A 26584-nucleotide genomic window follows, 5' to 3' on the forward strand; every position below is an offset into this window, starting at 1 on the left:
CTCTTCAGGTCCTCGGCCCATTTTTCAATTGGGTTGTTTGTTTTTTTGTTGTTGAGTTGTATGAGTTCCTTGTATATTTTGGATATTAGCCCCTTATCAGAGGCACTGTTTGCAAAAATCTTCTCCCATTCAGTTGGTTGCCTCTTTATTTTGTCGATGGTTTCTTTTGCTGTGCAGAAGCTTTTAAGTTTGATATAGTCCCATTCATTTATTTTAGCTTTTACTTCCCTTGCCTTTGGAGTCAAATTCATAAAATGCTCTTTGAACCCAAGGTCCATAAGTTTAGTACCTATGTTTTCTTCTATGCAGTTTATTGTTTCAGGTCTTATGCTTAAGTCTTTGATCCATTTTGAATTAATTTTGGTACATGGTGACAGATAGCAGTCCAGTTTCATTCTTTTGCACGTGGCTTTCCAATTCTCCCAGCATCATTTATTCAAGAGGCTATCTTTCTCCATTGTATGTTTTTTGCTTCTTTGTCAAAAATTATCTGTCCATATTATGTGGGTTTATTTTTGGGTTCTCAATTCTATTCCATTGGTCTACGTGTCTGTTTTTCTCCCAATACCATGCTGTTTTGATTATTGTAGCCCTGTAGTACAAGCTAAAGTCAGGGAGTGTGATACCTCCAGCATTGTTCTTTTTTCTTGAGATTGCTTTGGCTATTCGGGGTCTTTTGTGGTTCCAAACAAATCTGATGATTTTTTGTTCTATTTCTTTAAAAAATGTCATTGGGATTTTGATGGGGATTGCATTAAATCTGTATATTGCTTTGGGTAATATGGCCATTTTAACTATGTTGATTCTTCCAAACCATGAGCACGGAATGTCTTTCCATTTCTTTGTGTCTTCTTTAATTTCTTTTTAAAATGTCTTACAGTTTTCAGCATATAGGTCTTTCACATTCTTGCTAAGTTTATTCCTAGGTATTTTATTCTTTTTGTTGCAATTGCAAAGGAATTGTTTTTTTAATTTCTTTTTCTGAGATTTCATTGTTAGGACATAGGAATGCAATGGACTTTTACTGTATTTGTTTATTGTTTCTAATAGCTTTTTAGTGAAGTCTTTAGGGTTTTCTATATATAGAATCATGTCATCTGCAAAGGGTGACAATTTAACTTCTTCGTTCCCAATTTGGATACATTTTTTTTTTTTTATCTTGCCTGATTGCTCTGGTGAGGATAATCAGGGGACAACACTGTCGTGTTCATGAATGTAGAGCAAAGGGCTTCAGTTTTTCACCGTTAATTATGAGATTAGCTGAGGGTTTATCATATATGGCCTTTATTATGTTAAGATATTTTCCTTCTATACCTATTTTATTAAGTGTTTTAATCATACATGGATGTTTTGGCAAATGCTTTTTCTGCATCAATTGCTATAATCACATAATTTTTGTCCTTTATTTTGTTTATGTGATGTATGACATTGATGGAGTTGCATATGTTGAACCATTCTTGTGCTCCTGGAATGAACCCTACTTGGTCGTGATGAATAATCTTTTAAATGTATTGTTGCATTTGATTTGCTAGAATTTTGTTTAGGATTTTTGCATCTGTATTCATCAGAGATATTGGTCTGTAGTTCTCTTTTTTTGTGTTATCCTTACCAGGTTTTGGTGTCAAGGTAATGTTGGCCTTATAAAATGAGTTAGGGAGTATTGTCTCTTCTTCAATTTTTTGAAGAGTTTGAGTAGGACAAGTATTAGACCCTCTTTGAAGGTTTGGTAGACTTCACTAATGAAGCCATCTGGTCCCGGACTTTTGCTTTTGGGAAGGTTTCAGATGACTGATTCAGTTTCCTTACTGGTGATCAGTCTATTTAGATTTTCCAGCTCTTCATGATTCAGCCAGGAAGGCTATATGTTTCTAAGAACTTGTCACTTTCTTCTAGGTTATTGAATTTGGTGACATATAGTCCTTCATAGTATTCTTGGATGATCCTTTGTATTTCTGTGGCATCCGTGATAACTTCCCCTCTTTCATTTCTGATTTAGTTTGTTAGTGTCTTTCTCTTTTTATCTTAGTGAGTCTAGCCAAGGCTTTGTCAATTTTATTAATTTTTCAAAGAACCATCTCTTTGTCACATTAATTTTTTCTGTTGTCTTTTTGCTCTCTATTTCATTTAGTTCTACTCTGATTTTTATTATTTCCTTTCTTCTGCTGACCTTGGATTTCATTTGTTCTTGTTTTTCTAGTTCCTTAAGGTGTAATGTGAGGTAATTTATCTGGGATTTTTCTTGTTTCTTGAGATAGGCCTGTAATGATATAAATTTCCCTCTTAAAAATGCTTTTGCTACATCCCAAAAATTTTGGTAGGATGTATTTTCATTTTCATTTGTTTCTATGTATCTTTTGATCTCTCCTCTTATTTCTTCTTTGATGTGGTCATTTTTTAAAAGTATGTTATTTAATCTCCACGTATTTGTATTTTTTCCTGCTTTCATTTTGCAGTTGATATCCAATTTCAAACCTTTGTGATCAGAAAATATGCTTGGTATGATTTCAGTCTTCTTAAATTTGCTGAGGCTAGTTTTATATCCTAATATATGGTCTTTCCTTGAGAATGTTCCATGTACACTAGAAAAAAATGTATAGTCAGGTGTTCTAGGATAAAGTGCTCTATAAATGTCAATTATGTCCATTTCATCTAATGTGTCATTTAGGGCTGCTATTTCTTTATTTATTTTCTGTTTGGATGATCTATCCATAGCCATCAATGATGTACTTAGGTCCCCCAGTATAATTGTGTTTTGGTCAATTTCTCCCTTTAATTGTGTTAGTAGTTGGTTGGTATATTTTGTTGCTCCCTGATTGGGGGCATAAATATTGATGACTGTTATGTCTTCTTGTTGTTTAGTCCCCTTCACCATTATGAAATGTCCATCTTTGTCTCTTGCTACCTTTTTTTATCATGAAGTCTTTTTCAATTGGTATCAGTATAACTACACCTGATTTTTCTGGATATCATTTGCTTGGACTGTCAATTTCCACCCTTTCACTTTGAGTCTATGTTTGTCCTTGTAGCTGTGGTCTGTCTCTTGTAGGCAGCATATGGTCGGGTTTAGTTTTTTGTCCAATCTGCTACTCTGTTCCTTTTTATTGGTGAGTTCAGTCCATTTACATTTAGGGTGATTATTGATATGTGAATATTTCCTATCATTCTGTCTTTAGTTTTCTGGTAAGACTGTGTCTCCATTGTTTCTTTGCCTTTCTGTTGTTGTCTATTATTTCTGTGTGCTGGTATTCTATGATGTTTCCCTCTGTTTGTTCTTTTATTACAGTGTATATTTCAGTTCTGGATTTTTTTTGAGTGGTTACCCTTAAGTTTATGGAAAAGAAAGTTTGGTATTTAGAGTATTCCATTTTCTTTAGTATGCTTACTTTCTCCATTTCCATATTCCGGTTCAGGCCTTTACTTTCTCCCCTTTTATGTTTTGGTTGCCACAAACTATCCCTATTGATGCTGGTCGAATAACCTCCTTATTTCTTATATTGCAGATCGTGTGTTAGAAAATTCCCTCAGCTTCTGTATGTCTGGAAAGTTCTTTATTCCTCCTTTATATCTAAAGCACATCTTTGCTGGATATATTATCCCTGGCTCATAACTTCTCTCTTTCAATTGTTTGAATATTTGGTTCCATTCCCTCCGGGCTTGTAGAGTTTCTGCTGAAAAATCTGATGATATTCTAATGGGCTTTCCATTGTAGTTTACTGTCTTCTTTTTCCTGGCTGCTTTGAGGATTCTTTCTTTGTCATTGATTTTTGACAGCTTCAATACAGTATGCCTTGGAGAAAGCCTGTTGGGGTTGAGTTAATTAGGTGTTCTGTTTGCTTCTTGGATTTGAGGATCCATTTCTTTCCACACATTTGGGAAGTTCTCATCATCTATCTGTTTGAATATATTCTCTGTTCCCTTCTCTCTTTCTTTTCCTTCTGGTATGCCCGTCATTCTTATATTGCTCTGTTTGATGCAGTCAGGAAGTTCTTGTAGAGTTCTTTATTTCTTTTAAGTCTCAAGTCTCTTTCTTCTTCCATCCATGTCATTTCCAGATTTCTATCTTCAATGTCACTGATTCTTTCCTTCATCTGGTCAACTCTACTACCTAATCTGGCTATTTCATTCTTCATTTCTTCTATTGAGTCCCTCATCTCCAGAAATTCTATTTGGTTCTTTTTTAAAGTTTCGATATCTTTGGTAAAATGTTCATTTTGTTCTTTGATTGCATTTCTGAGTTCATTAAACTGCTTGTCTGTGTTTTGCATCTCATTGAGTTTTTTAAGAACTGCAGTCTTGAATTCTCTGTCATTTAAGTCACATCATATTTCCATGTCTTTAAGTACATTTTCTGGAGACTTCATTTTCTTCCTGAGTTGTCTTGTTACCTTGGTTATTCATGGCAATTAATGATTTATTATTTCTGTTTTTAGACACCGTGTGTTTTAGCAGCTCTGTTTACTCCTGCAGGGAACCATCCAGATAGGTGGGGACAGGGGCGGGGTGGGTTGTGAGAGGTGGCCCAGAGCAATGGCACCAACCACCGCCACTACAGCTAGTCCTGCTTCCACAGCTCCCTCCCCTTTGCCAGAACTAGTTGGGCTGTGAGTCTGTGTGTGCGGACCACAGTTCTCAGAACTGCAAATATTCTGTTCTTTTGATCTGACACTGCTACTGTTCTGCTTCTAGCACTGGGCAGGTGGGAGCAGGGCGAGCTCTGGGAGGGTAGGGAGGGGCCAGCTAGTCTCAGTGCCTAAGGCCTCTGTTCTCTGTGGCAGTGAGGGCTTAAAGCACCATTTTCAGCCTCCTTTCCTCAGTCTTTGCTCCGAGGTCTCTGCTGTGAGCTTTGGGGTCAGCCGTGTTATATGCTGCCCCCTCAACCCTGTGGGCCATAAATGGAGCCCTAGCAGCCCGAGTTCTTCCCTCTCCCTCAGCTACAGTAGTTCCGGGATGTAGCGAGCTTGGAGCACTGAGCTAAGTCTGCGTCCTGCGCCTGCATGGCTCTGTCTCCGCACTTCCCCCTTCCCTCCTCCCTGCTTGTGCAGTTTGCCCACCTTTAGGGGAATTTAGTAGTGTGCCTCGTAGTCTTGCCTGTCTGCTGTGCAGGGAGTCCTTTGTGGAGTTATAGTTGTTCAATTTGTTGTAAATACCAGGGGAGATTTCAAGAGGCTTACTTCACACCGCCATTTTGATGACATCATCCACATTCTGCTAATTTAAATGAAGTTATTTTTTTCTGTGATTCTTGATTCATCACAAAGAATTACATTTTGAGTTTTTTTTCTTTTGTATTTCCAATACTTAGATTCAAAGCACTTTAGAAATGTTTTTTATACCGTGTTTCCCTGAAAATAAGACCTAACTGGACCATCAGCTCTAATGTGTCTTTTGGAGCAAAAATTAATACAAGACCTGGTATTATATTATATTATATTATATTATATTATATTATATTATATTATATTATATTATATTAGTTATTATTGTCCCCGGTCTTATTTTAATATAATACACGACTGGATCTTATACTTTGGCTCCAAAAGACGCATTAGAGCTGATGGTCCACCTAGGTCTTATTTTTGGGGAAACACGGTATTTAGAAACATTCATCCTAACCACAGTTTGCTTGCTGTCAAAAAATTAAAGTATGTATTTCCAAATATGTTTATGACCCAACATTCAACAGTGTGATTTTGAAAGACATGTTAAATTGAATAGAAAAGATTAATTACTCAAAGAGCTGCATATAGCTGTTATTCATAATTATTTACCCATGGAAATGCATTGTTTCCATTTTTTTTTTGATTTAACAATCTTCATAGAGCAAATGATTACCATATATTTTTGCTTTCTTGATTTGCAGTTAGACTTTTGAGATCCTAAATGTCATATATTAAATTTGCCTGGAATTTTCTCCTGGAAAGTGAGAAGTTAAGTGTGTTTTTAAAAATTGAAAAGGCACAAATAGTGACTAAAAGGTTGGTTTGAAGATCTCATTTTCCATATTTCCCAATCTCCTAAAAAGAATGCTGACATGAGTTAAATGAAGAATAGAGATTTTTTAAATGTAGTCTAGACTTATTTGCTTTGTAAAATTTCTTAATTTATGTGATTAAGTTTCATTAAGACAAATTTTTTTGTCTTTTCTGTAGTAAGATTAAAGGAAAAAAAATATTAGCTAGCATATTGTTACTTGGCATTCAACCAGTTTTAGCAGTCTTTTTACTAGTACAGTAATAAAGTTTATCTTTAAGTCATTTACCCCATGTCTCAGCTTCCTATAGCCTCTCAGTTTGTAGTCTATCAGTAACTTATAATCATTAAGTACATTACTACTGTACATTATCCTATCAGACTGACATATAAAAGTACAGGCATCTATTAAGAGGATGTGAAATAGATTTAATCTAGAGGGTTAGATAATCCAGGCAAGTTCAAGCAACTTTTAAATAGTCATAGGTTTAACCTTCCATTAGTTAACAATAATCTTAGGATATCACTCACCCTTTCATTCCAATTTAAAACACCTCACAAACACCTGACAGTAAAAGGCACAATGAATGCTTCAAAAACTCAGATTTCTCTAATGGAAACTATTAAATTCACATTCATTTTAAAATGATTTAGCATAATATATGGTAATTCATTGAACAGGCTACCATTTGGAAGCTGTGATAGGAAAAAGGAGAAACATGTTCTTTGAATAAATTTGTTACTCTTCTAATTTTCCTGAGGTAAATAGGTAATGTAAATATAAGCAACTAAGATAAGGGGTGTTTTTATGTAAAATGTAAATTAAAATTTAGAAGAAGCTTTATTTCTTGTGACTAAGTGGCAATCTTTATAAAACTAAAAGCCAGAAAGTATCAATATCCTTAACTCTGACAGTATTTGTAAAAAAATGTATTCTCAGAAAATGTTTTCTCACTCCAAAGACAGGACAGACAGGTTTTTGTGGAGAAACAAGTTACAAAGTATAGATTTGGCAACTGTGTTGTTCTAGATTTCCAAGTAAGTGTGAACTTATCTGAATCAAGCATCACCAGATGCTTTTATGATGAAGCATCTATACTTCTCAGAAAGTCCGTGTCCTTGTAGTCCCTCTCTTTCTAAAAGTTATCTACAGTCTGCGTTACATGAAAATGGCCTGACTTACAGAACTCCACAGTACTGAAATATCATAACTTGCACATATTAGGTCTCCAATTGTCACGCAGGGTGTTATGGAGAGTCTCTGGTCCCACTCCCCACATAAGAACGCTGGATATGGCAAGCCCAGGAAGGAACACCCATGGAGCCATAGATAGGGGAGTCATACCACTATGGTCTCACTGGCGGCTGGGTTGGAGACACAGGAAGCAGGAGCCACATGATCCGCAATCCACCAGCTGTTTCTCTGCCAATCAACAACCAACCAACCAACCCCTGGCTAACTACAATCCGCCATGCTAACTGCAATCTGCGCTTGCTAGCTCAGCCACCATCTTTTTGCTAGGCCCCCATTTGCCGCTAGCGTAGCCACGGCAGTTATATTAGTGGCCAGTGGCTCACTGGTTACAGCTGACGGCCAACTAGCCACAGCTGATGGCCATCCAGTCACAGTTGATGGACATTTACGACCTGAGCCAGCACCTTTCCACGTGATGCTGAGAGCCTGGAAACTGCATTCCTGGCTCTGTGCCCACACAGATGTACATGAACGTCAAAGTAATGAGTTAGAATATAGCACAAGTGTTGATTCTCGAAAGTGCTGTGTAATAGCGAGTGGACTTTTGAAGGAAAAAAAGAGGAATTAAATATCAGTGTTTATTATCAGTGTGATTAAACTATCAATTTAATTAAATATCGGTGACAAAAAGTCATGTCATATTAGAATGACTCCAGGAGTTTAGAAATGTAATAAGATGAATTTAATAGAAATAAATATTATGTTTTATGTTTAGGTTTTAAATTATATATATGGTATCTCATAACCCAGGGAAAGCCAAGTAGGCAATGGTAGCTACAGAATTTCCCTTTAGGTTGAGTTTGTTTAGGAGTGGTGACAAAGGCTAAAGGAATTATCTTGAATCTTCATTTACGAAACAAGCTGTTTTAATTAGCTTTCATGGAGTAACAAACCACCCCAAAGTTTAGTGACTTAAAACATCCATTTATTTAGCTCTTGTTTCTGTGGGTTGGTAATTTGGGCCTGTGTCATCTAGGTGGTTTTTCTGGGCTCATTCCTGTGTCTGTTGTCAGCTACTGATTGGTTGGAGGCTGAATGAGCTAGGAGTGCTTCAGGTGGATTGACTTGCCTATGTGGTCTTCTCCCAGGCTACACGTGGCAGCGGGGCAAAATTCTAGGAGAAAGAATGGAAACACTCAATACTCTTGAGGACTAGACTCAGAATAAATAGATGTCACTTCCACCAAATTCTGCTGATCAAAACAAGTCTCAAGATAACCCTATATCCAGGAGGTCTGGAAATAGACACTGCCTCTTGATCAGAGAAGTTACAAAGTTACATTGTCAAGAGAGTGGACATTGAGAGGGGAATAATTGCTGCCTTCTTTGTAAACAGTCTGCCACACCAAGCACACTGTTTTAGTATGTTGTAGATCAATGAAAATAACAGTTTTTATAAGATGCTTTTGTTCATACTCTATATATTGAGAAACTACAGCTTCCTCTACAAGTTGTCTGTTCATTTAGATTAATTTGAACAATGAATCTAATAGCTGAAAAGCAGATTTTGTGCTTGTATTAAATTATTTTTCGAGGTGTTTTGGGGTGGTAAAGTTATGAGTTATAAAATACAATATTTTATTTCATGAAATGTTTCAAAATAAGGTAAAGGCATCCAGAACATGTTCACTGAATGTGTCCAAAAGAAAATATAAATCTACTTGACATTGTAGGTATTTATGTTTTTGCAAATAGTTAATGCTCTTTAATTAAAAAGTGTATCAAGGGTAAATTACTATAAATGCAAATATTGTGGTTTTTTACTGCAAAATATTAATTTTAAATACAGTTATTTGGAATTTTAAGTTTGAACATCTGTCTTTTTTTCTAGGAGCTCTGCCAGTGCCGTCCTGGTGAAGGAAATTGTTCCTGCTGCAAGGAGTGTATGCTCTGTCTTGGGACCCTTTGGGATGAGTGCTGTGATTGTGTTGGTAAGTTGATAGGTAGTAAAGTTTCTTAATACTTATCACAGAATCCTTGACTTTAAGAGACATCAAAGAATATAAATGGATTTTATATGTATAGACTAATGTGTGTATAAGATACAGTAGGTGTATAGAACATTATATTATTGCATTTGCTTGTATTGGATGGTATTTACATATATGTGTATTTTTATAGAAAAAGGTCTAGGAGGAAATTAAAAGTACTTATTTGTGGGAAGTAGGAGTAGAAGAACAGCAGGGGATTTATTTACTTTTTATTTTTCATTTCTTATACTGTTGAATTTATTTTTAATTGGGGAATATTGGGGAACAGTGTGTTTTTTCCAGGACCCATCAGCTCCATATCAAGTCATTGTTTTCAATCTAGTTGTGGGGGGACGCAGCCCAGCTCCAGGTCAAGTCTCTGTCCTTAATCCAGTTCTGGAGGGCGCAGCCCACTAACCCATATGGGAATCGAACTGGTGACCTTGGTGTTATGAGCACTGTGCTCTAACCACTGAGCTAACCAGCCGCCCCATACTGTTGAATTTTTTTATAAGAAGCATGTATTATAGTTGTGAATAAAAAATAGGTACTTAGCATTAAAAATAAATTATCTTCCTTTAGATAAAATTTCACTAAAAGATCCTTGAGAAACTAAAAGCTGTTTTTATGGACTTTCTGAGGAATAGCCTCCAAGATGTATTAAATTAAAAAAAAATAAGATGTAAAAGTGTATTTATAGAATGCTATCATTTGTATTTTAGAAAGAAAACTTACCTACATAGACTGTTCCTGGGAGATACACTCATCATCGTCTCTCCAACCAGTTAACTCTTTTACATCTTTGAAGCCAAAGTTCAAGTGACTCCTTGTCTCAGAAACCTTTCTCATTTGACTGAGATAGGATCCTCTATGCTATTCAGATTGTCTGCTTCTGCTACTACCATGTTTCCCCGAAAAAAAGACCTAGCCGGACAATTAGCTCTAATGCGTCTTTTAAAGCAAAAATTAATATAAGACCCAGTCTTATTTTACTATAGTATAAGATCGGGTCTATAATATATAATATAATATAATATAATATAATATAATATAATATAATATAATATAATATAATATAATATAATAATAATGTAATATAATATAATATAATATAATATAATATAATATAATATAATAATAATGTAATATAATATAATATAAATACTGGATATAATATAATATAAAGTGGGTATAATATAATACCAGGTCTTATATTAATTTTTTCTCCAAAAGACGCATTAGAGCTGATTGGCTAGGTCTTATTTTCGGGGAAACTCGGTATAATTGTTGTTTCGCATGTCTCTTCCAATAGAGTATAAACTCCCTAAGAAAAGATCTGGTGTCATATTGATCTTTTAAAATTAATCTCTATTTTTATCAAAGTGGGATACGTGCACATACTGCTAAAACAATCCTGTGACCTGCTTCTTCCTCCCAATCCTTTGATCTTGTGCCAGAGACAGCCACTTTCATCTCTTCATTATTGTATTACTTCCATAATTCTAAATACTATTCTTACATATTATTCTCTTGATTCTTTGATTTTAGAAGCTGTTGGCTTCTTGAGAGAGAGATGATGATTTCTCTCTCTTACCTCTTATCTTTCCAATATAGTTTTATCCCTACTTCTAGTTAAATCAGTAATTACTTTAACAATCCATTGAATAAATTAGTATTATATACTAGTTTTATGTATAACAGTGTAAATATTAATTTATTAATGAATAATCCTATTTGTCTTTTTGTATTAGAGAATACTTCCTCAGAGAGTTACTAATTTTCTAGGCTTTGTATTAATGTTTAAAATTTTAGCTTTCATTTTTAATTTCCAAGAGCCCTTCTCTGACTCCTTTTTGGGGAACATACTTTCTTGTTTTGTAGATATTTTTCTTATCTTTCTGGAACTGTTAATTATAGAGTTTGGTTGTTGTTGAAGTTTTTCTTTCTACTGTTTGCACTGTTTCCATTTCCTCAAATGTCTGGTGATCCTGGGCAGTCTATTCGTATGTAAAAGTTTGTCGCTCTAATGCTGACTGGAAGCCCTGTGCTTGTAGCCAGGACGTGGACTCTCGTTTGCCTTACTCTCAGATGATTGGAAGATGAGCTGGCTTTTTCATCAAGCTGTAGATCTTTCCCTGTGGGGTTGTACAGTTTTTTCAGAGAAGGATCTTTGAGTTTCTTGCCTGGAGTGGGGGTGGAGTAAAATATGGGTGGTGCAAATATTCTGGGATACTGAGGGGTGATGTTCCTTATTCAGTAAACATACTGTCATTTACTTTCCTTGTTTATTTCCATCTTCAATTCCACCCTCTACAGTATTTGTTGTTCCTAGTCCAGGGCCTCTTTTGTTTAATTTCTCTAGAGAATAGTGCTCTCATCTCATATAATTGCTGTGGGAGAAGAGACACAGGGACCTAGACATGTACCCCTCAAAATAAGCTTGCCTCTGCAATACCTGGTGTCTCCAACTCCAGAGTTTTTCCAGAGTTCTGTGGTTAATCTGCATGGGAGGGAGACTGCTTCGTCAGTTACATTTAGCTCTTAGGTTCTTCCAAGGTGGAGTTAGGATTTCAGTTTCTTGTTTTTCCTTATTTTGTAGTGAATTCTGAAAGAATCAGGACAGAAGTCTCTTTTCCTCTCTTGTCTTAGATTCATCTTGGCATCTCTAACAGATAGTATAGTGTCTGACACATAGAAGGTACTCCAGTATTTTATTACTGTCAAATAAATGAATTCTTAATGCATTGTTCTCCCAAGATGAACAGTTTATGCCCTCAATAGCTGTAATTTTTTTATTATGTTAGCTGAAATAAAAAAAGCTTTGAATTATTTTACAGCTTTAAATGTAAGTTATAATTTAATATGTACAATGGAAGTATAAAAGAGAAAATAAGCATATTAATCCCTTATAATATATACAAGCATTTAATTTAAACATGGATTCCAAATATACAAATGTACTTTTAGCTTTGCCTAAAGTGTGTGTGTGTGTGTGTGTGTGTGTGTGTGTGTGTCTGTGTGTTAACCATTACACAATGCTAGCACTGCCATTTGGCTGCTTCTAGGAAAGCAGGTCTGTAATTCTTCTACTGAGGAAGAATAATTATACATGCACATATCTCTACAATTTTAGAAGCAACTTATGTTCTTCTGGGCCAGTTTCCATTAAAAAACATGTTTACCTTTAAGGATTTAATACCAGTTTTAAACTTCAAGTCAGTTCATAATATAACTTTATCTTCCATTTTAAATTCAGTTAATCTTTCTATTTTCTAGGGTAAATTTTAGATACTCCAGTTCTTTTTGTACAACAATACTCTTTCTTTTAGGCAGTTCTCTTCCACATTAGGCTTTCTTGATGTCCTTTGCAAACATGTGGCCACTCCTCCCTTCTAAGTTGAAACTACTTTTAGTGATGCTAAGTTGAAACACTCCCCATACTTTTCATGGGTGGGGCACAGATCTCCAAATTAGAGTAGCCTTCCCTTCCTGTATCATTCTGTAGACTTTGTCTAGCAAGATTTCTCTTCCAGCTTTGTTGTGTAAGAGAATTCGTTTCTCTTTTCTCATTTTTCTCTTAAGAGTAATCACCATAGTTCATTTTCATCCTTGTTGTCCAGTATATTCCTCATATCCTGTGGTATTTAGAACTTAGATCTTTACCCACAGGTTTTGTTGTTTTGTTTTTTGGGGTTTATTTTTTAGAGTTTGTTTTGTTTTTACTTTTCCAAATAAACGCAAAATAGAGAGCTCAATGAACTTCTATGCACATATTCCTCAGCTTCAACAGCCATACTTGTTTGATCTGTTCATCTATTTGTCTGTCTATCCTCCCTTTGATGGAGTATAACATAAACAATTTCACTACAACTCCAAAGTGCCTTACTTACATATCTCAAAAAAAAGTAAACTTTCTTACATAATACATTGTCATAACCACACCTAAAATAATGAACAATACTTCCTTAAATCTAATAACCAGTCCATATTCAGATTACCCGAATTGACTAAATGTTGTTTATAGTTTAGTCAAATCAAGATCCCACAAAGTCCATATACTGTATTTGGTTGTTAGGTTTCTTAAGTTTCTTTGATTCTAAAACAATTCCTCCTCCCCTTACCACCTTTTAAAATTCCATTGATTTGTTGAGGAAACTAGTGAGTTGTGATGGGAAGTATACCACATTCTGGATTTGGCTGATTGCTTCCTGTGGTTGTTTAACTTATTACCCTATCCTCTCTATTTCCTGTAGACTGGAAGTTAGAACTAAAGGATGATTAGATTCAGGTTGAGTCTTGTGGAAGTGGGGTACAGTGGTATAGTGTGCACGTTAATAATATCTAGGTGCCCTGCTTTTAATGATGCTAAGATTGATTGGTGGATTCAGATGGTGAAAGTCTGATCCCTTGGTGGTAAGTTCCCGACGAGTCTTTTACCTAGTGGCTTTATCCTTTATTGATGACCATTGCCATTGTCACTTTTATTAAATAATGATCTATTATTAGTATTCCTTCTGTATGTATTAGCTGGAATTATTCTATATAGAAGAACTTTCCCACATTTACTAGAACTTTCCCATTTTAATTACCCTGAAATAAAGGATAAACAAAATGTTAGATAAATACTAAATTCTTTCTCTTTATCGTTTTTCAGAGTATTGTCTTCATGCCCTAGCAAATACCAGTAGGACTCAATATATTTTTGCTTTACTTTTCAGTAGGGTTTTTTGTTTTTGTTTTTGGTGTGTGTGATTTCTTTTTTAACTATCATTATGAACTCATGGCTTTTAGAAATGTATTTAGTTTTTTAATCACTTGCTGTCATTATTCTTTTTACTCAAATTGCCCCATCTTTGGTTAGTTAGGAGCCTTTTCAACTTGGCTCTTGTGTCCTTTTGACATGACTTCTATCATCTTTGTTAGCTTCAGACAGGCTGTCCCAGGCTCATCCTACACGTTTCTGCCTCATATCCGGAATTAGCCATTCCTCCAGGGAGCTTTGGTTACCGTTAGAAGAAAATGGTAGTTAAAGACCACAATCTCAGCATTAGGGGTACTTGTGGCTATTACTTCTCTTCTAGTTCTTTTCAGTGAGCAGAGCCAATAAATAGCTACAGGGGGAAACCTTTGAGTTTGTGCTAATATTGCCAATTCAAATTTAAGATTACAGGGTCTTTTATTTACTTCTTTTGATTTTATATCTGTAACTCTTTTATGCTGAAATTTTGGGTTCCTAACAGCATTAATATAAGTATGTATATATTTTATTTACAATACATAAATACAACTGTTAAATGACAGTTAAGATTGCTTTGTCCTTGAATATATACTGAAGAAGTAAGCCCAAATACTGTCTTCCAAGGTTAGTTGGAGTAATTTTCTCTGAGTGGTTATCTGATCAACTTGATGTAAAATTGGGTTCTTATGTTAGTTTATTTTCAATTTTAGGTGATTATTAATTTCCTTTTTGATCTATTTTAGTGTTTTGATTATGTAAAATATTTACATAATTAGAAAGACAAGTGTATATAACAGTGATAAAACAGATGGTTCATTTCCATATCTGTCACCTCCACTCTTCCCTCCCTCAACTATAGATGAGGTGACCACATAATTTATTGTCCAAATTAGGACCCTTTTGAGAATGAAACCAGGACAGTAGGATAAACCTGAACCAGAATTGACCTGAATTGGCTCAAGAAAACTGGGATGAATAGTTTCATCCTATCTATAGCCATTTTTTAAAACTTTAAGAAGCATTTGTATTTGTTACACAAAACATCTACTTGTCACATAAAACTCTGTGCCTCTTGCTTTTTCTTTCTTTTCTTGCTTTCTTTTCTTAATTGAATGTCCTGTGACTTCTTCCATATAAATATCATTTTTTTGGTAGCTATGTAAAACCCTGTTGTTGGCTGTAACATGTTATGTACTCATTCGTCCATAGATGGACATTTAGGTTATTTCCAATCTTTTACCATTACAGATAACACTATAACAACAAACCTTGTATAGAGCGTTAATTCTATGCAATATTGTTAGATATTGTCAAATTATCCTCCAAAAGAGTTAATATCATTTGCATTCCCACCAATGAAATGTAGCAGAATGCCTGGTCCCAACATTACCAAGAAATTACGTTGCCAAACTTTTGTTGTTGTTGTTACCAAACTTTTGGATTTTTGTTAATCTGGTAGATAAGAAATGGTATGAAAATGGTAATTTCCATTTTTCTTGTTACCAGTGAGATTGAGCATCTGTTCATAGGCTTAAGGACTACTTACTTTTTATATTGACTTTTTTTGTGGATTGTTTATCTCTTTTGCCCATTTTTTAATGAATTATTGTTTTTTTACTTATTTATTTAGAAGTTTAAAAAATATATATTAGAGATATAACCCTAATATCTGTGTTATAAATTACATATTTTTCACCCAGTTTTTATTTTAACCTTGCTGTGTTATTTTTGATCCTGGAAAGGTTTTTATTTTATTTATTCATCTTTACTGGTGTTTTCTTTTGTTACTTCTAGATTTTGAGTCCTGGTTAGGTTCCTGCCCCCACGCCTTGATAGGTATTTGTATGGTTTTGTTTATTTTTTACAAATAAGTAGGTCTCTAATACATTTGGAATTTATCCTAATTTATGTGTAAATTATGGATCCAATATTTTCTTTTTCAAACAACTACCACTATTTATTTAAATATTATTTATGAAGCCCTAAAATGGTTTATTTAGAAGTCTGTCTTTCCCCCACAGATTTGAGATGCCACTTTTATCATATGCACATAGCTTTATTTCTGGTTATTCCATTAGTCTGTGTCTATTCATGTATAAGTACCACACTTTTTTATTTATAGAATTCTTATAAATGTTTTAATATCTGGTAGGGTTAGGGCCCCTCCCCACATTCCTCTTCTGCCCAGAGTATATTACTTTCAAATATGTGTACACATATAACTAGGGTTGATAAGAGGTTTCTTTTCTTTCCTTTGGGTTTGCATGTGTTCTTTGTAAAGGACTTCTCAACCAGGCTTAGCTCTTGAAAAGTAATTCTCCCACAAATTATTAATATATTAAACAAAAAGAACACTGACTTAGGTGGCCGGATGGCTCAGTTGGTTAGAGCGTGAGCATCAGTTCTATTCCCCCATGGGATGGTGGGCTGTGCCCCCCACAACTAGTTTGAGAATGGTGACTGGACTTGGAGCTGAGCTGCTCCCTCCACAACTAGACCGAAGGACAAGGACTTGACTTGGAGCTGATGGGTGCTGGAAAAAACACACTGTTACCCAATAAAAAATTTTAAAAAATAAAAGAATATTGACTTCATTTTTCTTAATTAAGCTGTTTTTTTCCCTGAGATTTTCTGCTCTAAGGCACAGAAACAGACCTTTGACAATATTAAGTTTTTGTGTAATTGAAATGCTCTTTTTTTTTGTATCCTGGGTCTGGCATTAGACTGGACTTTTAGGATAATGTGAAACAAAAACAACTGGGTTTGACCTTTTAAAAGGAGCCACTAACTAGAACAACAACTTGGCCTACCTAAACCAAGCCTAACCTAAACTAAACCGGCTTGCTGTTTTGATTCTATTCTTACTTACTTGCCTGCTTTATAGTTTCTCATTTTTAATTCCCTGTTTATGGCTATTGTTCTGATTTTAATCCCTTAGAATAATTTTACCTGGTCTGTAATTTGATATAAATTGAATTACATAGTACCACTCAGTAGCTTAAAATGCATTTTAGAAAAACATGAAATGATGCATGATTTAATAATAGACTACTAATTTAAGAAATTATAACTTGATCCATGTTTAATGCACATTTAAAAACAAATTAATGGTACATGTTAAATTATAAGAAAAAAATGAATAACACCAATGAAGATAAAAAAACATAGCAACCATCAACTTTTTCATCTTGGAACACTATCTCATGGAACAGTAAAAGTCAGTGCACTGTTTGGATACTGTTGATTTGGAAATACTAGAATTTTCCTGGGACTAAGGTCACTTCCAGTATTTAATGAAAGTATCATTGTGTTTTCCCGAAAATAAGACCGGGTCTTATATTAATTTTTGCTCCAAAAGACGCATTAGGGCTTATGTTCAGGGGATGTCATCCTGAAAAAATCATACTAGGGCTTATTTTCTGGTTAGATCTTATTTTCGGGGAAACACGTTATAAGCTCCAAGACGAGGCTGGGAAGCCTGATGAAAACTTGCTTAGCAGCAACAATTTGTTGACTCATTTTTCCACACCATCTCATATATCCCAGACCATACCCTGGTGAGAGGAGAACAGAAGCTTATGAAAAAGGCCAAAGAAGGTGGGAGGTGTCAGGTCATGGGCAGTGACTGCGAAACCCAGAAAAACAAGATCCCACAGCTATGTACTTGATACTTGGAACACAACCCTGAACCCTGTTGAACAAATGTTTGTTCTCTAATCCTGCTCCTTTATTTGTCTTGCAAATTCCTTGAATTCTGACTTTCAGTTAATGGCTACAGTTCTAGTACAAACTTGATTGTGTCTTGGCATCTTCCTTTAGGGACATCCAGCCTTTTTGTTATGACTCTGCCCCTTGTATCTCAGATCAGATATAGGTATACCAGTTGGCTCCATACAGAATAGATTTCTGTCTTTATTCACACCAACACATTGTTACTTTTAATATTAAAGGACAGATATGTGCTAAGGGTTCAACTAAACTACTAGCATGCTAAATTTTTACTTTTAAATCCTTAATAACAAATATAATTTTCCTTTCTTTTTCTTTTAAAATACTAATTGTTCTTCTTTTAAGAAAACTATGCAAATTATTTGGGTACATCATGGTCTCCCCCAAATGCAACCATTGTAAATGTTACATTTGATTGAATACATAGACTAGATTGATATGCCAAAGGATACACAAATATACTTTTTATTGTTGGGTTTTATTTTGCTAAAGATGTTTGATTGGGTCCAGATATTTATAATTGTTACCCAACAAATACTAAGGACACCGAAGACTAGACTCATATTGCTTATTCAGAGTTCACTTTTAAAGCTGATGTATTGATTTAAAAAACTGATAAGAAACAAAACTGAGTTTAATTTATTCATTGGGACAGCCCAGGACCTAATCCCCAAATTACCCGTCACAAGTGTTTTCTACTACTAATAGTAGTTTCTCCTTACAGTGAATTTTCTTCAAGGACAAGTCATTAAATATCCTTTTTCTTTACCTTGAGCCTACCAAAGGTTGTTATGTTAAATATGAGTCATAGTATAATATTCAGGAACAATTTTAATAATGTTTTTTCCCCAAAATAAGCTATGTTAGGTGTTTGTGTTTTAATTAAGGTGATTTTTTTTTAAGTAGCCAAAATGGAATAGTAATCACTTAACTCTGAGGTGTTTCTTAGAGAAATTGAATAGTAGTACCTTTACTCCAAATTAACCTTTAAAATAGTTTCCTTTTATGATACCCTTGAGCCATTAGGTTGATTTAACTTTCCTGACTCTTAAAATGGTAAGTGGTCCCACATTTCTAAAGTAAATTGCTTATTATTTAAAAGTCCCTTATTTTGTCATAAAAACAGGTTTTGGGATTGCGTTATGAATAGTTAAAAGTTATTTTGCTTTTGGTATTTGTATGTGACGTCAAATATGAGTTCCCAGACAATGCAAGAGGCTGGTTTTGATTTGAAGGATTTTTAAAAACCACTCATATGCATAGTTCACCTTCCTTGTCCAAGAAAGAATTTTGAATTATTTGTAGTATATGTCTATATATCCTCTACCTTTTAAAAAGAAAGTTTAAACAGAGATCTTGCCACTGTAGCAATGAGCATACCTCATACCCAGATTTTGGTTTCTAATACCATTCTCCAAGAAGAAGAATCGGAGCTCCTTAGAGAAATTTCTGTTTCCAACACTAAGGCAGGAAATACACAACATAAGCCTGGAATATATTATAGTGCCAAAAGTAAGGAAGTGCTAAAAAAATTACCCATATTGATTATTGATTGTGTGTGTGTGTGTGTGTGTGTGTGAAATTTACACAGGAGCCAACTGAAAGAGCCCCAAGTGTCCAAAGCTGGGAAAATTAAGCAACAAAATACAGTAGTATTGGATTATAATCCAGAGTATAAAATAAATATTCATGAATCCATACTGATATAAATAAATAAATTAGTGGAGGAGAAGAAGCAAATCTCTAATGCAGAAGAATAAGAAATAACTTATGTAGATACTCTGCCATCAAGCAGGGGAACGTGTAACTCCACACTCCTTAGGTGTAGGCTGCTCATAGTGACTTCCTTCTAAAGGGTACAGTATGGAAAAGGGGGAAGGAAAGAGAAAATTTTCAGTGGAGAAATCTGAAATACACTGTTTCAGCAAGGTGGTCAAGGTAAACATCAACAGTCATAAATCTCGTTGATAGCATGTAACCTTGAGCTGATGTGATGAATATAGTATTTCACCTCTGTGATCTTTCTCCCAATAACCCTAGCCCAAATCTTATACTGAGAAAAACAAACAAATTCTAAAACTGGGTATCCTGCAAAATATCTGACCAGTACTACTCAAAACTGTCAAGGTCATCAAAAACTAAGAAAGTTTGAGAAATTGCCCCAGCCAAGAGGAGCCTAAAGAGACATGATGACTAAATAATGCATCCTAAATAGGATCCTGGAATAGAAAAAGGACACTAGGTAAATACTATAGAAATCTGAATAAAGTATGGACTTTAGTTAATAATAATGTATTAATATTGGTTCATTAATTGTAATGAATGTACCATACTATATAAGATGTTAATAATAGGGTAACTTGTGCATGGGGGTGTAGGAGAACTCTCTGTACTATCTTTTTAATTTTTCTGTAAAACATATTAAAAAGTCTATTAAAAATAGATTATAGAGGGAAAATATAGCACGGACAACATGATCCTATATAGAAGAAATATCTATCCAATGTATCTTATTGTCAGAATAAAGACTTATTTGAAAGAAACCTTCTTAGGATTTTTAACAGAAGTGTACTAAATCTACAGATAAATTTGTGGAGAGTTGATATAGTTTTAGTATTGACTCTTCTTACATGTAAGCATGATATTGTTTTCTTTTTACTATCTTTATGTCCTTAATGTCTTTCAGAAAAGATTTATCATTATCAAAACAAAGAAATTAAATTCAAAAGTGTTATCAGTCCATTAAACAAAGGATAGTAGTGTTGTTGGTACTGTAAACATTTAGAAAAACAGAATGAGACTCTACTGTCGAATGAATTAATTATCGATGTTTGTAACTTGGTGCTTCTTTAAAGATGTCTTAAAGAAAACAAGATCCTAAATTCTTAGATCATGCAGTCCATATACACTGTGTGACTCACTATAGATTTGTCTAGTGAAACAATTTTCAATTCTTTAAAATGTCAGTATAGCAGTGTCTAAATTGCATTAATGTAGTCAGTCAAGGGATATTTTGTAAAAATAATAACTAATGCTCATATAACATCTTTTATATATCAAGCATGTTTCACATATTAATTCATTTAGTCCTTACAACAAACCTACCATGTGTGAGGGTGTTATTATCCCTCATCAGAAGAGGAACTGAGACCTGAAAGTTTAAATGACCTCCGTAAGGTCAAACAATGAGTCTGGAGGAAAGCCAGGATTCAAGCCGAATAGTCTGGCTATTGAATCCATGCTCTATGACCCATTACATTATATGGTTTTTTGTATGTTATATGTTATATGTTATATGTTACTCAGCTTCTTGTGAAGATGAACATGGTGTCATTCTAAAATCATACAACACAGTAGCTTTCATTTGTAGCCATTATAAATATCACAAGCTAATAAATGATGTTGGATTTAATTAATAGATATTTACAACTACTGATTATTCATGATCTCTATAAAGATAATTGGGACTGGGGACAAAGCTGTATTACGTGAACTCTAAATATTCTCTTTGGATTTAGCCAGACCATCTGAGAACTGCATACTTAGACTGCATTGTTGTGGCCCTTCCTAAAATTGCCTCTGCCCTACTGGGCATTATGCATTATAACTGTGATAACTCATGAGAGGACAGATGGTGGTGAGATTTTTTTGTTTATAAAAACGGCATGGGTTTAAAATGATTAAGGAAAGCTACTCTAGACAATGGGATGTCCTCATTTCTCAATTTCAGTCATTATTTGTTTCAGTGGTATCCTTTTTGCATCACTGCATCTTCTATATTTCATCAGACAAATTGTTTCCTTTTTTGATAATTTGTAGTTTGAAAACAATAGTTGTTTTGTTTTCAGAAAAAGGCAATTATAGTATTAATTTGATTCTTTTTAAAACTATATCTATTGGAGGTTCTGATTTACTCCCTGTATTTATGCTGGGAAAACTAAGAACAAAGATGAAAACTGTCTATGCTTCTACCCTTCTCAAAATGACATCACATGCTTTGCATCACATGCTTTGCATCCCATTGCCTTTTCTGTATTGTAGGACATAGTCTGCTTTAGGGATCTAGTTACAATGGCTACAGTCTCTTCCCATCTATTCTTCTAATGCAGCTGTTCTCAAACTTTTCTTTTAATCTCAGGATCCTTTTATACTCTAAAAATTTTAATCTTTAGTGATCTGTTGCTATGGTTGAAGTATACAAAGAAATTCCAGCCTCACACAGCTGTGTAATTGGAAAAGAGAAGAGTATTTTAACAGCCTTTTCAGATAATTGTGAATATTCTTCTTTGATACTACACCCAAACTGGACAAGTAGTAACTTGTTAAAGGTTAGTTACGAAGTAGAATCTAAAACCAGATTCTGAAACTCCTCAGAACTCTGTTACATCAAGATCTATTGATCTGTCGTGAACTTTGGAATAACTTCTACACATGCATAATTTAGTAACACCATGCATTGGTCATTGGAAATTATGAGTTCACTGAGTTATGCAGATCTTCCAAATATTGACAGATACATTATATAATATCCCCGAAAATCACATTAGTTAACTTTACCACTAATCTCATCAGAAAAGTACTTATGTATTGGCAAACAGTCAAGTCATGGTGGCTAATAACAAGTTTTCCAAAATTCTAATTTTTGCTTGAAAACTTAGATTTTTTTTTTAATTTTTTTTTTTATTGGGGAACAGTGTGTTTTTCCAGGACACATCAGCTCGATGTCAAGTTGTTGTTTTCATTCTAGTTGTGGAGGGCGCAGCTCAGCTCCAAGTCAAGTTGATGTCCTCAATCTAGTTGTGGAGGGCACAGCTCACTGCCCATGTGGGGATGAAACCAGCAACCTTGGTGTTACGAGCATTGCCCTCTAACCACTGAGTCAAACGGCTGCCCACCAGCAGCTCAGATCCAAGCTCAAGCCATTATCTCTCACTGGTCCAGGAGGGAATTGAACCGACGACTTTGGTGTTATGAGCATTGCACTCTAACCACTGAGCCAATCAGCCGGCCGCCCACCAGCACCTCAGCTCCAAGCTCAAGCCATTGTTTTCAATCTAGTTGTGGAGGGCACAGCTCACTGGCTCATGTGGGAATCGAACTAGTGACCTTGGTGTTATGAGCCCGACGCTCTAACCACTGGCCCAACCAGCCGGCCTGAAACTTAGATTTTATTATCAACAAATACTGTGAGTTGTATCCTTGAAGTAACATGCTCACTTCATTCATTTTTAATAAATTGTCTTTCACATACACAACTCTTCATAATCATAGTTTGGTAGTTATTTTAAATAAAAATAGTATTCTAAGGAAAAGTGGCTAGTTCAGCTTGCAACTCAATAAATTATTCCTTTGATATAAGCATTATACTTAAGTATGTAGCAAGTTCTTTCTGCATACTTCCCAGTTCATCACACAGAATGTTAAAAAGTCATTTGTTCAGCAGTCCCAACTGATAATTGTTATTACTTCATTAAACATTTTCATATGTGAAACTGGCCTTTTTTTAAACTGTATTTGGTGGTTAAGAATACAGTGACTAGTAATAACAGTTTGGTGCCATTGCCTTGATTCAAGCTAAGGCACCAAATGTTTTACCCACCATTGCTTTTATACCATTAATGCAAATGTTAGAACTGTAAAACAAACAAAAAACAATTTTATGAAAATGTATTTTGACTTATGAACCCCCTGAAAGGATCTTGGAGACTCCAAGGAGTTCATAGACTACACCTTGGGAACTGCTATTCAAATAGGTTCTTTTTTGGATATCTGGAGTATTGTAGTAATATATTGACTATTTTAAATAAAACTACTAATGAAGTAATAATTTTGCACATCTAAATAGGTTAAGTGAAAGTATTGTGTCAGATTTTTTTAAACTATAGAAAAGAAGGATCTCCAGTATCTACTACTATTAATACATATGTATCTTTCTTTCAAATATAATTTAAAAACTAAAATTATTACTTAAAACAATAAATTCAAATAATGCAGGAAAGTATATATAATGAAATATCTCCCTTCCTTATGCCCATAGTCCCTCTCCCTGAAGGTTTTTCTCATACATACTTGCAATAAAGAAGTACATATTTTTCACATATTTTATTGTATGAAAAGTATAATAAACCAACTCTAAGATACCTTTACAAGAACTTTATTTTTACTTAGATCAGAAGGCATCTTTTAATAATATTTTGGGTCTTTTTTTTTTCTTTCTTTATTTAGAAAAAACTCTTATGTGAATCATGCATGTCAAAGAGTTTTGTTTCTTCTTTTTGTCAACACTAGAAAGTTCTAACATTTGGAAGAGTTAACAAGACTTTATCGCCAACAAAGTCTAGAAATCAGTAACTTTAGTTAACTAACTAACAACAACAAAATATTGATGCTAACCACTTAATATCAAAAATAAGTGTTTTAAATGCAATGGCTAGTGAGTCAAGTTTGAAGAAAGAAAGACCGGTCTGGCCAGATGTTAGCAAACAAGGAGAATGGTAGAGAGAGATGAGTGAGAGAGTGGGCAAGGGATCCAGGTCTTGGAGGCCATAGAAAGGAGTTTGAATTGTATCCTAAGTATAATGGAAACCCATTGGAGAGTTTATGGTGGTGATATCTAAATTACATTTTTAAATGATCATTCTGGTTACTATGTGGAAGGAGAACTTAAGAATACAAAGAGAAGAGATATGGACTCAGTTAGGCAGTTGTAGTTTAATTTAAAAGATGATGGTAGATTAGACTAGGATTGTTGATAGCAGTGGAAATGATACAGCTCAGATTCAGGAAGTATTTTGGAGGTAAATTGTCAGAGTTTGGTTTGAATTGGACGTAGGATATGAGAAAAGAGGGGAATTAATGATTGACCTATGAGTTGGGTGACTGAGGTGGAGTGGATTTAAAAATCATTATCACTGAGGAGGTCTAGGAACAAATGGCCTGGGTGGGTCTTCACTGTGAATATTGAAATTGTCAAGAATGACAGTGGGTCTAATGATGACAAATGAAATGATGATCCAGGTATCGAAGTGATTAGTAAGTGAGAAGATGACAGCAAAAAGGAGGGAGGGATAGGAGATAGTAAAATCCAATAACATGTATTTTAAAGTAGCTGGAATTAAAGAAAGAGAATGAGAAATAGAGTTTAAAATCCACCAAAATAGAGTGTTTCCAAGTCCAGTCAAAATTTGATGGGGATTTGGTCTAGGGTGATAGAAACGAAGAGATGTAGCCTCATTGGAAAAATAATTAGAAGGTCAGTTTGACCAGACTTGGTGACACATTGGAAGTGGTAATTAAGCAGAAGTGAGACAAAAATAGCCTCTAGATTTCTGACTGAATAAATTGTGACAGGGAACCAAGATAGAGGATGCTGTTATACGGCCTAGGTGTGTTGGGGAATATGATTGAGACAGTTAAGTTTAAGGGGCATGTAAGGTTCTCAAGTGGAGATGTCCCGTAGGAAGTTGGATACAAGTATCTGGGGGGGAAAGATGGAAGAGGGAGGGAGAGGGAGAGGGGGAGAAATTCATTAATTCATTACATTTCCAACTCCTTATGACACCGGAAGCCAACCAAGTCCGAGGATCATGCTGCCTGCACCGCTCAGCCAATAGACCAACTGTCGTGCGGGAGACCCTGCTCGCTGCGCCATTTGTCGTGCGGGGAGGCCTGCAGGGTCTCTGGTCCCACTCCCCACATAACGCAGGATATGGTGAGGCCAAAAAGGAACACCCACGGAGCCATAGGTAGGGGAGTCATACCACTACGGTCTCACTGGAGGCTGGATCCACACTGTCCGCAAACCGCCATCCACGATTGCCAGCCCAGCCGCCATCTTCTTGCTAGCCCCATTCTTTCTCCTCTCCTCTCCTCCGTAGCCGCAGCAGTTATATTAGCGGCTAATTGGCTAACTGGCTACAGCTGACGGCCATCTACTACCCGAGCCAGCACTCCTCCACGTGAGGCCGAGAGCCTGTAAACTACTTTCTGGGGCTCTGCCCCCACACCAACACAGGAATTGGGCTATTTAGAATAAGCGTTTATTATCAGAGCACCACTGGTCTGAGAAGGCAGCAGGTTAACACCTCCGAAAACTGCCTTAATATTCTCAAACCAGCTTGGGGTATGTGGGGACAGAGCCCCAGAGAGCATTTTCCAGGCTCTCGGCCTCACATAGAAAGGTGCTGGCTCAGGTAGTAAATGACCATCAACTGTGATGGGATGGCCATCAGCTGTGGCTGGTTGGCCGTCAGCTGTAACCAGTGAGCCATTGGCCACTAATATAACTGCTGTGGCTACGCTAGCAGAAAATGGGGCTAGCAAGAAGATGGTGGCTGAGCTAGCAAGACCAGATTGCAGTTAGCACGGCGGATTGCAGCTAGCAAGTGGGATTGGTTGGTTGGCAGAGAAGCAGATGGCAGGTTGCAGATGGTGTGGTTCCTGTTTCCTGTGTCTCCAACCCAGCCGCCAGCTAGACTAGAATGGTATGACTCCCCTACCTGTGGCTCCGTGGGTGTTCCTTTTTGGCCTAGCCACATCCTGCGTTCTTATGTGGGGAGCGGGAGCTGAGACCCCACAGGCCGCCCCGCATGACACATGGTGCAGTGAGCAGGGTGCCCCGCATGACAGGGTATTTAAGGGAAAATCTGGGCCTTCCTCTAAAGGCTACATGATGGTTCCGGGGGTCTGCACGGAGCCTTCCCTCTGGCAATGTGGCTCTCCTGTGGTGTCAGCAACTCCGAAGCAATAATGGGAGTAGCCTGGAAAGAATGCTAGACCATTGAGATTGTGATCAATAAGTATAAGGAATTAATTGTAAGTTTCAGAGTAATTTTCTAAAACAGTAACTGGGTGGGACAGGGGACATTCCGAGCTCAAGACGTAAGGGGATGATCTCTTTTTAAGCTATAGGTCAAGGAAAGG

General features: G+C 35.6%; 1 protein-coding gene across 3 annotated transcripts in view; it reads left to right on the top strand.

The window, feature by feature from the left end:
* Positions 1-26584, top strand: part of TWSG1 (twisted gastrulation BMP signaling modulator 1) — a 63472-nt gene that overhangs the window by 22201 nt on the left and 14687 nt on the right. For all 3 annotated transcript variants that reach the window (XM_019712610.2, XM_019712612.2, XM_019712611.2), the window contains exon 3: positions 9057-9156. In XM_019712610.2, coding sequence (XP_019568169.1) covers positions 9057-9156 — 100 coding nt within the window. The remainder of the gene's footprint in view (positions 1-9056; positions 9157-26584) is intronic.

Source organism: Rhinolophus sinicus, linkage group LG09 (assembly GCF_036562045.2).
Source record: "Rhinolophus sinicus isolate RSC01 linkage group LG09, ASM3656204v1, whole genome shotgun sequence".
In the NCBI taxonomy this organism is placed as follows: domain Eukaryota; kingdom Metazoa; phylum Chordata; class Mammalia; order Chiroptera; family Rhinolophidae; genus Rhinolophus; species Rhinolophus sinicus.